Source organism: Penicillium bovifimosum, assembly GCF_028826915.1.
Source record: "Penicillium bovifimosum strain IBT 22155 chromosome Unknown utg000001l_segment0_segment0, whole genome shotgun sequence".
Lineage (NCBI taxonomy): Eukaryota > Fungi > Ascomycota > Eurotiomycetes > Eurotiales > Aspergillaceae > Penicillium > Penicillium bovifimosum.
The window spans coordinates 1,100,264-1,115,601 of NW_026622710.1; the positions used below are offsets into that span (position 1 = coordinate 1,100,264).

General features: G+C 50.4%; 5 protein-coding genes across 5 annotated transcripts; 3 read left to right on the forward strand and 2 right to left on the reverse strand.

Moving 5' to 3' along the window:
• Window positions 1-234: 234 nt before the first annotated feature.
• On the forward strand, window positions 235-1,048 carry N7515_000410 (mitochondrial 54S ribosomal protein mL57; the record flags this gene model as incomplete). The annotated part of the gene is made up of 2 exons (XM_056661154.1): window positions 235-831; window positions 893-1,048. The coding sequence occupies 2 exons, from the start codon at window positions 235-237 to the stop codon at window positions 1,046-1,048; spliced, it is 753 nt and encodes a 250-aa protein (XP_056526320.1).
• A 790-nt stretch (window positions 1,049-1,838) lies between these two features.
• Window positions 1,839-3,571, forward strand: N7515_000411 (AP-1 complex subunit mu; the record flags this gene model as incomplete). The annotated part of the gene is made up of 6 exons (XM_056661155.1): window positions 1,839-1,877; window positions 1,975-2,103; window positions 2,205-2,434; window positions 2,498-2,987; window positions 3,054-3,428; window positions 3,491-3,571. 6 exons carry the CDS (start codon window positions 1,839-1,841, stop codon window positions 3,569-3,571), a joined length of 1,344 nt encoding a protein of 447 aa, XP_056526321.1.
• Window positions 3,572-4,330: 759 nt separating this feature from the next.
• N7515_000412 (Rag GTPase GTR1) lies at window positions 4,331-5,409 on the reverse strand (the record flags this gene model as incomplete). The annotated part of the gene is made up of 2 exons (XM_056661156.1): window positions 4,331-5,153; window positions 5,216-5,409. 2 exons carry the CDS (start codon window positions 5,407-5,409, stop codon window positions 4,331-4,333), a joined length of 1,017 nt encoding a protein of 338 aa, XP_056526322.1.
• Window positions 5,410-6,260: 851 nt separating this feature from the next.
• Window positions 6,261-7,941, reverse strand: N7515_000413 (URC4/urg3 family protein; the record flags this gene model as incomplete). The annotated part of the gene is made up of 4 exons (XM_056661157.1): window positions 6,261-6,344; window positions 6,399-6,994; window positions 7,048-7,537; window positions 7,603-7,941. The coding sequence occupies 4 exons, from the start codon at window positions 7,939-7,941 to the stop codon at window positions 6,261-6,263; spliced, it is 1,509 nt and encodes a 502-aa protein (XP_056526323.1).
• A 4,200-nt stretch (window positions 7,942-12,141) lies between these two features.
• On the forward strand, window positions 12,142-14,858 carry N7515_000414 (UBA/TS-N domain protein; the record flags this gene model as incomplete). The annotated part of the gene is made up of 2 exons (XM_056661158.1): window positions 12,142-14,691; window positions 14,757-14,858. The coding sequence occupies 2 exons, from the start codon at window positions 12,142-12,144 to the stop codon at window positions 14,856-14,858; spliced, it is 2,652 nt and encodes an 883-aa protein (XP_056526324.1).
• Between the last annotated feature and the right edge of the window lie 480 nt (window positions 14,859-15,338).

Genomic DNA, 15,338 nt, shown 5'->3' on the forward strand with positions numbered 1-15,338 from the left:
GTATCGACCCGTCGAGATAAGAATTGAAAAGATCTGAGTCCACCCATGAAGATCTGATGAGATTTGTTACAAAATAGACAAACCCAGATGTAATGAACAGTCAACATACAACTGGTACGGAGTAGAAGAAGTCGGGACTTGGCTTAGACAAAGGCGGCAGTATCACACCGCCCAGGCCGAATTCTTTGCTTTCCGTTCGATCAACTGCGATCCAACTCGCAAACCACCGACGCCATGGCTTTGAACCTTTCCTCTCGAGCAGCCAGGACCGCCTGCGCCGCGTCCAAATCTATCGCTCGCCCAATTGCAACACTCATCCCATCCCGCACCATCACCACCTCTCCGGAGGAGTCGAATCAACAAGAGAAGCCCCGATGGTCCTACACTCCAGCGACGGCCAAGGCCCCGTTCAGTCTGCACCTTGACTCTAAACGCCCGGCCTTCCACGTTAACTCAGACCCGCTCATGCTGGACCGCTTCTACATCCGATTGTTCGGCAGTGGCGGCGACAAGATTCTCTCCGACGAGACCAAGTGGCTGGCAGTGACACATAAGAGTTTCGACCAAGGGCGCCGCGGTTTCAACGACCGACTGGCTTTCCTGGGAAAACGCATTGTGCAGCTGCAAGCATCGCTGGCTTTGGCGCAGGGTGTGTCACGCGCAGGCGCGGCTCCAGATAACTTTGGTCGCGTGCCTTTTACCCACCCGGCTCTGGATGGATTGCACAATCTCTCTAGCGAGAAGAAGCGAATCCTCACCGAGCGGTCGAAGCTTGCTGAACTTGCAAACAAGTACGAGTTGCAGAAGGTTCTCCGATGGAGTCCTAGAATGGTATGTGGTGTTTGTCGTTTGTGGGCTGTTGAGCTTATGCTAACGAAATATTCTACTATAGCCGAATGACCTCCGCGCCTCCGGTATCCAGCTCGTTCTCGCGCATACTATGTACGCCCTTATTGGCGCTGTCTCGTTGGAGAAGGGTGGTGTCGTCGCCACTAAATTGGCCCGGGAGCGGATACTTGAACCCCTGGGTGTCAAGTCTGCCTCGTAGGGGTCTGAGAGTTGAAGCGTTGGTCTCTCTCGGAGCATTTTCAGGGCGTTATATTGTTTGATATCTTTGTGGCAGGTCGATTGGGGCTGTACTGCTCGGAGAACCTCCACGATTGTACATGTACTTTTAAGCAGATTTTTATATTCTCCCATGTCTCAATACACAACACATGCGAAATACCATTGAGTTTGACGAGTTTAAGTGTTTCTTTTACAAAGGATAGAAGAATAGATGTGCAATTGAGAATTTTTTCATTCAAAAGGATTAATTGAAGTTATAGAAATGTGCGGTCCCTCTGACGCCGCCCGAGTAACAGAGAAAGTACTCGGCCAGCTCTTATGGTACCCTCCGAAGATCGTAGTCTCCGCGCCTCTGTATCGCAAGGTAGTAATTAAAACACTACAGCACTCCGACAGAATGTCGGAGTAACTGTAGAAAATCACAAGGACTTTGTACTGCCTTGAACTGTCTATTGGGAGCGTTGAAGAAAGAAGAAATTAAATTGTGCGCGAAGAGTTTTTATAGGCCGGTTTTACGCTAGTCCGCATCGAGACTGGCGTCTATCTCCAGAGCGGCCCTGGGACATTGCGGGCATCGCCAACAACCATCCCGTTGATCTGCTTCGATCTTCTTCACTTCATCGCCTACTTTTTCTTTTCTTGTTCTTACTGCTTCCCCTGACAATGCTGCAGTAGGCACACAACGTGTCTTTCTACTCTTCTTTGCCGCATACCCCAAAGACCAGATCATCATCGTTCTCCCGCGACTTATTTACCCCCATTGACACGTCATGGCGTCAGCACTCTTCTTCCTCGACCTCAAGGGCAAGGTACGCTATCAACTCTTGTGCAATTTGTGGCGACCAAGCTTTTTGCCGGGTCAATCGCCAATGCCTCGAGAGACAGCCCCCCACTGACCAGCTATAGACCCTTCTGGCCCGCAACTATCGCGGGGACATTCCCATGTCCGCGGTCGAGAAATTCCCTATCCTCCTCAGTGATGCCGAAGAAGAAAGCTCCGCAGTGCCTCCCTGCTTCTCCCACGAGGGAATCAATGTGCGTCCACCAGTCCGGGCAGTCGACCTGGGCCCACACCCACTCCTGAATGTCTCCTTTTGTGTGAGCCCACCTGCTGACATAGGGGGACCTCTGTCTAGTACCTTTATATCCGTCACAGCAACCTGTACATTCTCGCATTGACCAAACGAAACACAAATGCAACCGAAATTCTACTTTTCCTCCACAAACTGGTGGAGGTCTTCACCGAATATTTCAAGGTGCTGGAGGAGGAGAGTATCCGGGATAACTTTGTCGTGATCTATGAATTGCTAGATGAGATGATGGATTTCGGGTACCCGCAGACAACAGAGAGCAAGATCCTCCAAGAGTAAGTGTCCATTCTTCTGTTCGTTCTGGTGGAACAATACATCTGACGAATTCGCACGGTCAGATACATCACCCAAGAGTCACACAAGTTGGATGTCCAAGCACGGCCGCCCATCGCCGTTACAAATGCCGTCTCCTGGCGTAGCGAGGGGTTACGCTATCGCAAAAACGAGGTCTTCCTGGACGTGGTCGAGTCCCTCAATCTGCTCGTCTCGGCGAATGGGAACGTCCTGCGATCCGAGATTCTGGGCGCCGTCAAGATGAAGTGCTACTTGAGTGGTATGCCCGAGTTGCGCTTGGGCTTGAATGACAAAGCGATGTTCGAGACCACAGGCCGTGCCACACGAGGCAAATCGGTCGAGATGGAAGACGTGAAGTTCCACCAGTGCGTGCGACTCTCGCGCTTCGAAAACGACCGCACAATCAGCTTCATTCCCCCAGATGGCGAATTCGAGCTCATGAGCTACCGACTGAACACACAAGTGAAGCCCTTGATCTGGGTCGAATGTGTGGTTGAATCGCACTCAGGATCCAGAATCGAATACATGCTCAAGGTAAGAGTCCTAGAATCCTCCCATCCAGTCATATCAGACCGACCCTAATCTGAATTATCCCAACAGGCCAAAGCACAGTTCAAACGCCGCAGCACCGCCAACAACGTCGAGATCCTCGTCCCCGTCCCCGAAGACGCAGACTCCCCCCGCTTCCGCACAAACATCGGCACTGTACACTACGCCCCCGAAAAATCAGCAATAATCTGGAAAATCAAGCAATTCGGCGGTGGCAAAGAATTCCTCATGCGCGCAGAGCTCGGCCTCCCCTCCGTCAAGGGCGACGATGAGCGCGGTGGCGGTATGACCGGTGGCTTTGGAGGTAGCATGGGCGGAGCCGGAGGCGTAGGCAAAGCAAAGCGACCCATCAACGTCAAGTTCGAGATCCCCTATTTCACGACCAGTGGTATCCAAGTGCGGTATTTGAAGATCACTGAGCCCAAGGTATGTCTCTTCGAATTCTTCCACCTTTCCACCATTGTGTATTAGATACTAATCATATACAGCTGCAATACCCCTCCCTGCCCTGGGTGCGATATATCACACAGTCGGGCGACATCGCCATGCGCATGCCGGATGTGCAATGAAAAATGGTGATCTCTGCATGATTTGTACAGCCTTACCGTTATCTGTGTCCTTTTTGTTATCCTCTACACCTTTTATCATTTCTCCGTTGAGGCCGGCCGGTCCGATAGATAATTCTAAATATCCTCCCATACCTATTCTTTCTCTTCGCTTTTGCCTTGCACTTTGCATTGGATGTGAGAGGGGTTATAGACGGTTCGCGATGGAAATCCATTGGGATGTTTCAAATCTTTACTTCAGGTTCTGGGCAGTTTGGCGTAAATGCCATGGATACATTGGTTAGGGCTTTGTGTTCTGTATCTGTGCCCGGTTGTCTCGAGACTCTAGGACCTAGACTTGATATAGGCATCACCACTAGGCATGCCTGTTCTCTTTCGATCTTTCAAAGGATGGGTAACATGGAAGGTAGCTTGTAGAGATGACTTGGAATATTCCTTTGTAGAGACCAGGTAAATCTTCAAATCCATTTCATCAAGAAACAAAGGGCAAAAATTCACACTGGGTATCTCAAGTCTCGAAGGAAAGGTCAGAAAGAAAGCAACAAGAAATAAAAGAGAAAAAAATAAACAGAAAAAAACAAATACATTATTTCCATAACGCCACATTCAGCGCCAGCAAGTATTTTGTCATAAAGAAGTCACAAATCATGAGAAGAAACCAAGCGGTATAGGAAGAAAGAAGGAAAACAAGGCTAAGGGGAAAAAGATGACAACATCCACCAGCTATACAAAAGCCAGGACACCTTCCACATCCCCTTCGGCTTACACGCCATTCCCATTCGCACCTGCATGGTCATCCACAGACTCAGACGGTGGAAGAGGGAACCCATCACCTCCAGCACCACCAGCAGCCGCTTTCGAGAATCCCTCCCTCGCAAGCATAGTATTCAAGACCGCGCAGTTGTACGAAGCCTCCCCAGGCGGCACAACAAGAAAGATGTACGTATTATCTGTGAACCGTCCAAGGAAGATATTAAACTGCGGCGTCTTGGTGTGCATAACGACAAACCCGGCCGAAGCAGGCGTCGTAAGCGTATTCCGTGCGGCACAATGCTTAAACGCCTTCATGATATTCGATAATCTCTCATGGCGATCGTAGATAGGATTCAGCTCGCCGACTTCAGAAGTAACCGAAGTCACAGTTAGGAAAGTCGAGCGCTCAAAGAGAATGACTTCTTCTGCATTTATCTTCTTGGCGAATGCGGTCAGGAAGCGCTCGATCACGACGAGATTCGGGATGAGCTTGTGGACAATGCCGGCCCAGGCTTTGTAGAGGGATTGGTCCCAGATGCTGCTTGCGAAGGTGTCCACGCGGAAATCGGAGGAGCGGGAGCGGATCACGGCGGAGCGCTCTTCGTAAATGCGGGTGCGGTGCTCGGCTTGGATGAGGTCCATTTTGTGGACGAGGCAGAAGACGTAGGCATTTGGACTGAATTCGCGGAGAGCTTCGATTATGGAGTGGTAGGTGTCGAGGTCGCGGTCGACTTCGCGGGATTCGATGTCGAAGACGTAGATTAGGACGGCGACGTCGGAGAAGATGTTGCCGCGTTGTGAGGCGAGGTAGGTTTCCATGAAGGCGTCTTGACTGTGGTTGGGTGTTAGCACTGGTTTCTTCTGACAACACAGGTGTGTATAAGGTGGTCTCACCCTCCACAATCCCACAGGTTCAATGTGAGGTTCCCCATGAACTTGACATGGCTGTGCTCGACGTCAATCGTGGCACCTAGGCGTCGGACATCCTTTGCGACGTAGTTACTGAAGATGATTGAGCGCATGGATGACTTCCCCGATCCACTCTTGCCCATCAGAAGCACCTTTCTCTTTTTCTTCCGAGCGTCCATTATGGCGGGTGTTTGGCGGTTACCGTTGAGCGAAGCCCCGCTCTTGCGGGGGCCACCTGGGACGATCTGGGGAATACCCGGTGTGTTCACTGGATGGCTAAGATGGAGTAGTATATGTTGTCTATCATGAGCTTGGTGACTGCATTTTCATCTCTTGTCAATGGGATTGAAGACGATGAGCACAAGATGAGAAGGGAAGATGAGGAGCTCCATTCGGCCATGTAATGCGGAGACGGAGTATAGTTAATCCTCCTCACGTGAGTACTGTGTTTTGCTGGTAATTGTGCAAGTGAGAGTAGTCGCGATGAAAAGATGAGGGAAGATTTAGATGATGATTGAGTTTTTTATCGGATCCACTTTCCCCTAGACATGGTATGATCCCTCACTTGACAGCTCTCAGTAGAGATTGTAGATACTAGTCAAATGAGTTTCTACGTACGGAGTAAAGTTGGGGGTAACCTCGGGATGACGACATTTCCTGGGGCCCGAAAATCACCACAAAATTATGTACACAGCACTGTGTAGATCTGCCATGGTCAATTGGCTTCTATCGACATGTCTTGCTAAGAAGATATAGACAGAAAGAGAACGAAGAAAAGTAAGTTGTAATATGCAAGAGTGCGCCCTTTCCAATACCAATAGGAAATATGAGAAAATAGTCTTCGCGCAAAGAAAAAGATAGCCCCCCCCAAACAGCAAATAAGAAGTAAAGTCGATCGTGAAATATGTATATGAAGGTATTTTGGTCATGAAGAGTTATTTCGTCAAAAAGCTCGTCCCAACAGCGAGAAAAACCAAAGGACGGGACGATAGTCCAGGCATCAACAGCAATTATATGGGAATAGAGGGTATTAGAAGACAGTGCCGTCAGATCGTATCATGATAGGGGGCTCCTTGGTGTTTGGTCTGGAGACTTCCGCAATCTCACGACCACCCTAGGACGTTGTCAGAATATGATCTTTCAAAAAGAATCCTTCGCGTGTGCTTACCTTCCAGGTGCCTGCCTCGAGCATTTGTGCGAGTGAGAGTTGCTCTTCAGTGCCCTTGAGACCCAACTGGGCGTTAACCTCTGCTAGGAGCTCATCGAGGAATCCAACAGTCGCAGCTCGCCATTCGACAATCACGTCGTCATCGGCGCAGAAGAGCGGAGCGACCTCGACACTCGGTTGACCCTTGATCTGAGCGTTCTCTTTATATGCTTCGATACCACGCTGCATGTCGTCCGGTTTCAGACTCAAGAGTCCCATGTCGATAAGAAGCCCCCCATTCCGATATTCAGGGAGACCGGTGAGAAGATCGCTGCCGGCGAAGTGAATGTGCATCAATTTGGACATTGGCACCATGATCGAGTAGCATAACCACTGTGTCAGCTTGTGGAATGGAACGATGTTTTCCCATTGCTGTGCAGGCGGGGACCTGGGGAGAGCTGAGCACTTCCAAGCATCTCCGATTGATACTCCATCGATCTGTGTTCGCGATGAAGGCCAGATGGGGGACAGGCCGTCCATGAGCACGGTCCATAAAGTGGTTATCGGAACAATAGGCACAGATGAAGCAAGAGTAGACGGATGACCGAGCAGATAATCTAGTAAAGATTAGCAACCGAATGAGCAAAATGGCCTGTCCAAACCATCTCACCTAACATATTTCCCGGTCTGGCATCCACTCCAAAGAAGTCTTGGTTGTTCAGTGCCTCGGATAGCCGCATCAACAACCCCGTGCGACCCTCAATCCCAGCCAATGGATTCTGCTCAGAATGTTGCATCCCCTTCGCAAGCACCTCGGCCGTAATTTTTTTTAACCCCGCACCATCCACCTGGCACGGCTCCGTCGGATCACTACTGAAGAGACCCGATTTGAACATCTCCAAACTGGCAACCGCCAAGCCTTCGCTGCGGGAGAAGACTTTCCCGGACTCCTTCGATCGGTACGACCACTTGGTTCCGGCGCCCGCATCCAGCAGCACAGAAACCACAAATAAGTCGATCAGACGGCGCGTTCGCTCCTGCGCATCAATGCTGCTCGGCCATGACTGGAGCAGCTGGTTGATGCGCGGTCGACCGCCAACGTCGAAATGCTGCCAGCGGCCGTGCGGTGGGATATTCTCATAATCTGGGGCATAATCTCGCTGGGGTTCGGAAGATGCATTAGCGCAAGTTCGCACGACATGGCCATTTCATGGCATTGATTTACCTTGATGATTGACACGACATAGGATGCGGTATCTTCGAATTTGCTCATGTCGACATCGAAATGATTGAGGTTGTTGTTTTTGGCCTTGTTTAGGACGATGTTGGAGCGTTCGCGGACGGCGTGAATGCTCCGGAGATATGCAGCTGGGTCCAATGCTGGGTCTGGGGGTCTGGCGATGGGGAGTTCGGGAATTGAAGCTGGTGGACCGCTTCCCTTGTACCCTGGGGATCTCAGGGATGTGTTCGATGTGCGGGCGCTATTGACGGTGACGACTGAGTCTTGTTCATCTTTCTCGCTTTGAATTGAATTCTTGGAATCTTTGCGCTTGAAGAGCCCCATTGTGCGCTTGGGAGTTTCACCCCAGGTTCTTTCGAGGGGAAGCTTTGAAAGGGGGAGGAATCGGAGAATGGGCGGAGAGTAGGTATGTTGTTCAGATAAGGAGTTTACAAAGAGGGGAGGGGAGGGGGGATGGTATTGTGATGTTTTTTAATTCATTTTTCCATTTTCCCTTTGATCACTTAGCCCCATAAAGGCTCTAAGGGTAAACCAAGTAAAAATAGGCAAAATGATAATATCGGGCCTCAATTAATTTTGAGGCGGGGCTTCTGGGGGGAGGGGCTATCGCTATTCGGGACACATCTCGATGTTGTAGTCGAAGTGGGTTAGAACTTAAGATGTTCATTAACCATTTTGACGCCATTATGGAGACCAAGGGAAGTCTGGAACTAGTTGGAACATGGGACTTCAAGGAACAAGAACGACAAAAAAAGGCACGGGAAAAAGCAAGGTAGGAAGGTTGCAATGTAGGTACCGTCACTACTACCGACTGGAACCCACTCTCAGTACTTTAGTAGTACTCCGTAGAGGGTACTGAGTACTGACTACTGAGTACTGGGTCCGGTATAGGTTAATCAATCTCCCTACTGTACGGAGTAGTTATCTACGCAGCGTATGACTGTAAGAATAGACACACTGCATATAGTTACGTAGCCATAAAGCTATCCATACATCGTACAAGCTGTACGATGTACGAGCAGCCCGGAAGCTGGATCGTTTGCCGCAATAGGCATGACAATCCCTTGCCCCGCCGGACAAGATGCTGGGCCAGTCGGAAAGTAAGAGATGTGGATCGTTTGGCTTTACGCAATGGGGCGAATCACGAACTGAGTAATGGGATAATAGAACGATCTACCTATATGTATTAGAACCTTGGGAAGATTGAGAGTGCCGCAATGGTAACTAGATTAGCTCGATCAACCCATACTTTAATAAGGAGGAATAAGACGGAAGAACAATGAAAGCCGACATGTACGCACGGACTGGCGTGGCATCCGAGAAGCAAAAGAAATAAAATTAAAGGAAAAATGAAAAAAGCGTCACGGGTTGCCCTGTGCGGCAGTACCCACTTTTTGTTGAATGGGCCAACTATCGCGTGTCAATTGGAGGTGATTTTCTGGTTCGAACAATATCTTGTAGATCGAACCCATTTCATCGAGATCCGGTGAAGTTTCTCAATATGTACTCGGTGATTCGAACGATAAACGATGGAACAATTTTCCGTCAAGGAAGATTTCACATGTTTAGGCCTGGTTCGAGCTTGTATAGAATCTAAACCCAAGACGGGAGATTGACTGTTTGGGGATTCAGATGCCTGTCAATCTTGGAACATGCAATCTGCACTACGGAGTAGTCGATGCAGGATTATCAGCTGCAAGGGGAAGGTGCCTTCTTCCCACAGATAGAAGGTGAGCTGTACATAGCCCTCAGTTCATATACAACAGACATGAATTATGTGGTCATATCACCGTAATTCGAATGAGTGGACTCAATGGAGACTCTCCAGGGATGTCTTCCTACGGGATCAATACAAATCCACACCAATGATAGTTGCCGTTTTCCGTTCTCCAATTTATTCCGGAAATCATCCCAGGACCCTGTAACGCGGGAAGCACGGGCCTGGCCACTCTACCGGGTCGTTTCAGGGTTAACGACTAGTACTCAACTCTGGTTGCACCTGCAGAGAATAACTACGTTTATACTAACTTTGGAACGTGGTTATTGTTCGTAACCAACATACGCATACAATAGCATTGTGCAAACTCAAACCCGATAATTCGTACTCAGCGGCTATTACGGCAATAATCGGCGAACACAGGTACAGTACTCCGTACTTCGTACAAGTGCTCGTGATCCACAGCCATTTGATTAACTCCCCCTTCGCTACCGCGCGGCTGGGGACCGGCTGACAAAAAGAGGGAAAAAGAAAGCAGAGTTGTCTTCAGAGTTTCCTCTTTTCTTTTTTCCGACACACACGAGGGGAAGTATCGAATTGACTTTGATGTGGAGACCTGATTCTTCCCTCACATAGGCTGATCCATGTTCGGTAGCCCTTGGCTGTTCTACTCGGGAAGTTTGGGACAGTGGCTGGAGTTTATTTGACATCAACCTTGGGCCATATGGCATGAGGCTACCCGGGCCGGGCAGCACAGCGCGTATGTTTTATGCAAAGGTTACTTTACATCCTGGGACCTGCATGCCCAGGCGGCTGGATTCTGAGCACTTGCCGGTCCATAGACTATTGGACTTTGGCTCCTTCTCTATGAAGGAATAGACAAGCTAGGTTCGAAGATCGTCCTGCAATGCAATTCTATCTTGTGTCTTTTTCTACACAGATTCGAATGTACCTCCTACATGCACATCGTCTACATCCCTGGAACGGGCCGCCCGAAGAGATTTTTCCGCGCGTTGCCCAGGATTTAACCTTGGAAGCTGGAGTTATGTACTGTACTCAACCGTGGTCCTCGCTGTCGGATGGCTGATCTGATCTACGAAGTATGCATTGATATAGCAGTCTGCCAATCCGCAAACTTCGTTAGCCGGGACACTAAGGCTTAAAGCTTTTCCAAAGGGTCTTCTAGTCAGTCCCTAACCCCCACGTTCCCCACCCCACTTCCTGTCAGAAATGAGATTCATCCTAATAGTGAGTTCAGAGTTGCAGGAATGAAGTACTTTTTACATGACAGTCACAGATGTCCACTAGTACTGTGTATACGGAGTACCGAAAGACAGACCTCCGGTAAGAGGATAGATCTGTGTGGGGGTCCCACGTAAAAGAAGGCTGATTCGTTGAGCCTTACCCTTGTCGAGGAGTCTTATGCAGCTAAAGGTAATAGCAGATATAGAATCCTGCACGCAGATTTTGAGTCTTCCTCGTATACTCTAGAAGTGTCAGATGTTTTGGGTTATGGATCTCGTGAACAATTCCTAGCTCACTTCGATAGTCTGAAGATAGATATTGATGCTATGCCTTAGTGCATTTAGGAAGCTATTTCCTGGCCAATCTATGGAAGTCCAATGCCCGGTGGGCCAAGTGGTGTGATCTTGGCACGCTTCGCGCGTCTACTGCATGACCCTAGATATCTCGGCCCCGAGCATTTTGGGGATGAGGGTCTGTTCTGTTCAATGGTTCGCAAGGTAGCCTTCTAACACAACATACGATGTCCTTCCATCCTTTCGCTTCGAATCCCTCCTGGCACTGAAGGATTAGCACCTGGACTGCGACGAGGTCTTGCATTTTCAAATTTCGACCCTAGGGTGGCTCAAATGGGATTAGATAGGCGCTGGCTATCAACGCCAAGGGCAAAGGGCGATAGTCTTGTTTCCTCCAGTACAAAATGTTGCATCGAAACCGGGGGATCTACGGACCATTTACTAGTTGCTTCTTGCCCGATCGAGGGCAGGCTAGCTTTAGATGGGTGACTATCTCTCATAGCCCAAGCCCCAAGGCTTGGCCGTTTCAGGGCCAGGAGCAGGTGATCACTTTCAGCTGCTGAGGGATGTGCAGCTCCGCTTCATGCCTCGATTTGGATGGAGACGCGATCAGAGACTTTAGCCGTTTGTGGTGTTTATCGGGACAACACGCGGTATACGCGGTTGCAGTAAATTTCGGTGCTCGTGGCGTTGGGTGAGGCGACGGTGGTTTCCGAGGAATCGGTTTGACGAAGAAGTAACCTCCCGATTGCGGATTTGGTGAATCTGCGTGTTGAGAAAATTCTACCTCTGACTATGTAGTCTAAAGCCCAGGAAGACAGGTCGACTAGAGGAAGGCGCGAAAGCTCTGGCCTGAGGTCTCACATCGACGTCATGTTGGATGCCCAGGTACACTTTGGGCCAGCTTAGTTCATGCCAGAGGGAACCATTGACCGCGAGAACTGTCGGTTCAGAATCAATAACAAGTCAATAAGTTCAATTGAAGGAAGCAACTAACACTGGAAGTCGATATCGGAAGAGATGAAGCTATTCCAGAATGCTTGTAACATGAGGATAGCATCACGTGCCAGCCTCCACACGGTCTGGATCCCCCACATGCAGGGGGCAACAAGTGTTCCGCATCTTGCTCAATAGCAAACGTGTTGAATTTGAATTTCTTCAGATATCTTTGAATTGTGACTTGGTGAGATCATGGAGAGCCTTCATTCCCATTTCGGGGCCTAATCCTTATTCAAACCAACCAGACATCACTATCCTGCCACGCCCACCATGGAGGACCTAAATGGTCTGAGTTGGTCCTCTGACAACAAAGCTCCAACCAAACCTCCACCCATGAGCTCTGGCTATCTATACCCAAGTATGCCATCACATTCCGGTTCTGGCAGGTCGACCCCGTTATCGGCATCATCGAACCGCTCAGCCTCGCCATCGAAGCCCGCCACATCCACCGGAGACAGCTTTGCGAACCTCGTCTCCTTCAATTCGTCAGCTGAAAACAAGAACCTTTCTCTCATGGAACAACAGAAGCGTCTGCAGGAAGAAAGGGCGAAGAAGGAAGCCGAAAACCGTAGTCGATTCGAATCGCAATATGGTGGTCAGAATAGCCAATTCTGGGATAACTTTGAAGGCCGTACGCAGAGCCCTGCATCTATACCGGCTCCCCGATCTATGACATCGCCAGTGGAGGATGAAGATGACATTCTAGCTGCTTTCAATTCTACTGCGCCGGTAGACGCGTCAACCCATTTCCCAGTCCCCGCATCGGCGAGATCGACGCCTCAATTCGACGCAAACCGTCGCACAGAGACTCCCAGTGGGGGAATCTCCATGCAGGACAATACGGGGGACTTGGGGGCGTTTGATGACGATGACCCATTCGGTCTCAATAAATTGAAGCCGAAATCTGCCCCAGCTCCTCAGCCCGCACAAGGTGATGACGATGACTTCCTGGGTTTGCTGGGGAAGCCGGTATCAGAAATTTCCCGTCTAGAACCGCCTTCCACGTCTACCACACCGTCAAACAGTGGGCGCGATCAACATGCATCTCCCATGCCTTCCAACGAAGCCGATAGGGCGATTGCAGAGCTGGTGGATATGGGATTCCCTGCAGATAAAGCTCGCCGCGCTTTAAACACTACAGAGTCCGGGACCGACGTACAAGCTGCTGTTGGCTGGCTTCTAACCCAGGCCCATGCCGAGGCTCGGCAGAAGACCGAAGGACGCGCCGGTACTCATCCCGCTGATCGTGTTGATGGAGGTCGAATGAGGGAAGAAATGCATGAATCAAGACAACGACAGGACAGACGGAGTCCAGCATTAGCTGACAAAGACCCTGCGCAAATAGCTTCTCAATTTGGTAATAATCTGCTGAAATCGGCCGGCTCGTTTTGGAAAACCAGCAGCAAGAAACTTCAACAGGCGGTAAATGAGTTCAAGGCTGAAGAGGATGCCAGTCAGCCGCGGTGGATGAGGGATGCCTCCTTACACGAGGAATCGCCTCAGCACCCGCAACGTCCAGGTCGTCGCGACCAGCCCACCCAGTCCCAGACGGAGCAGCAGGAGTTCACAAATGAAGCACTTCTTCTTGAGTCGGGAGGTGGTCGGCCCCAGAAACCCCCTCGTACCCGCGAGACCCACCAACCCGACCAAAGACGCCAGCCTCGTAATCAGCAGTCTCCTGATGCATCTCAGCCAAGACAACCCAACTTCCTCCAGCGCCCATCCCGGCCCACCTCTCAGGAACCCAAATCTCGCCTTTCACGCTTTGCAGCTGAAGAGCAGACAGCGCAAGCCTATGTCAGCCCTGCGAGACGCAAGCGACCCCAGGCACCGCCACCGCCCTCTGAGCCCGAGGTCGACCTCTTTGATTCTCTGGCTCCAGCGAGTCGGCCAAAGCCTTCTCCCCCTGCTCAACGTGCTACGCCTCCTACGCGCTCCGCTTCTATTCCAGTACGCCCCAAAGCTCCGACAAGATCCATTCCGCCTGTATCCCAAGAGGCCCTTCAATCAACACACCGCCATCGCGGAAGAGCCGCAGATTCATATAAAAGAGGCGATTATGCCGAGGCCCACCAGAGCTTCTCCACGGCTCTTAGCATGCTCCCCGATAAGCACCCTATCACCATCATCATCCGCAGTAATCGTGCCATGACTGCACTGAAGATCGGCGAACCAAAATCTGCCATCGACGACGCCGACACCATCCTAACATTCATTGGCCCATCCAAGGGCGAAGAAGAGGTCATCGATTTATGCACCGGCGAAGCACCCAAACCCATGAAGGACTTCTTCGGCAAGGCCCTAATGCGCAAAGCCGAAGCGCTAGAGCAACTCGAGCGCTGGGCAGACGCCGCTCAGGCATGGAAGTTGGCTGTGGAGTCTGGCCACGGTGGGAACACAAGTATCCAGGGCCGGAACCGATGCGAGAAAGCGGCTGGTATCAACAAGCCCCAGTCCAAGCCCGCAGCCCCGGCCAGGAAACGGCCTTCGCCGCCGCCTAAGAAGGCTTCGGCTATGTCCGGTGTCACTGCGACCTCAGCATCTGGAACAGACTTTGAGGCAGTCAGTAGGCTGCGCCAAGCTAATCAGGCGGCTGAACGTGCCGACGAAGAAAAGTTCGCTCTTTCTGAGAGCGTTGACGCCAGAATTGCCGCATGGCGCAACGGGAAGCAGGATAATCTGCGTGCGTTGCTGGGTAGTCTTGACTCGGTGCTGTGGCCTGAAGCTGGGTGGAAGAAGATCGGGTTGGCGGAGCTGGTGCTGCCGAATAAGGTTAAGATCCAGTACATGAAGGGGATCTCTAAGGTGCATCCTGATAAGGTATGTTTCATTCTTTGGGTGTTGGCTGCATGGCTTCCATTTGGATATCAGCTGACGTCTATCAGATCTCTACCACTGCTACCACGGAGCAGCGCATGATTGCTGGATCTGTATTCGGTACACTGAATGAAGCGTGGGATAAGTTCAGGACTGAAAATAATCTCTGATATCTCATTTGTGTTCGCCCGTTGATACCATCTGCTCGAAGTCATATTCTTTACTTGCATGTCACGATCTCGTTCTAGATGGTGGCTTTCATAGCATTCTTTTTTGAAAGAGCATTTCATATCAGCGACTGCCTTTTCTATGGCTTTACTTCATTATATTTCCTCCTCGCTTGTTCGAATAGATTTTCTATGTCCCTGTAGGCTATATCATGGCTGTTCGACCGACCATAGCCCTGCACGTATGCATGGACAGCCCTACGGCAATTGGCAATGTGGCTGAGAAGCATGTGGAGCGCTCAGAGCCGTATACGTAGGACGTTAACACCTGGTCCGATGCAAACCTCAGGTCTTCTGTGAGCTGATATAGGACAATTGGTTACTACGAAGTCGGCTTCGACAATTGCGGACTGATACTACAAGAGCTCAATCAAATGACTTCAGCCAAGGTGACTTCTTCTCAGAGACAAAACAGCCTCGATC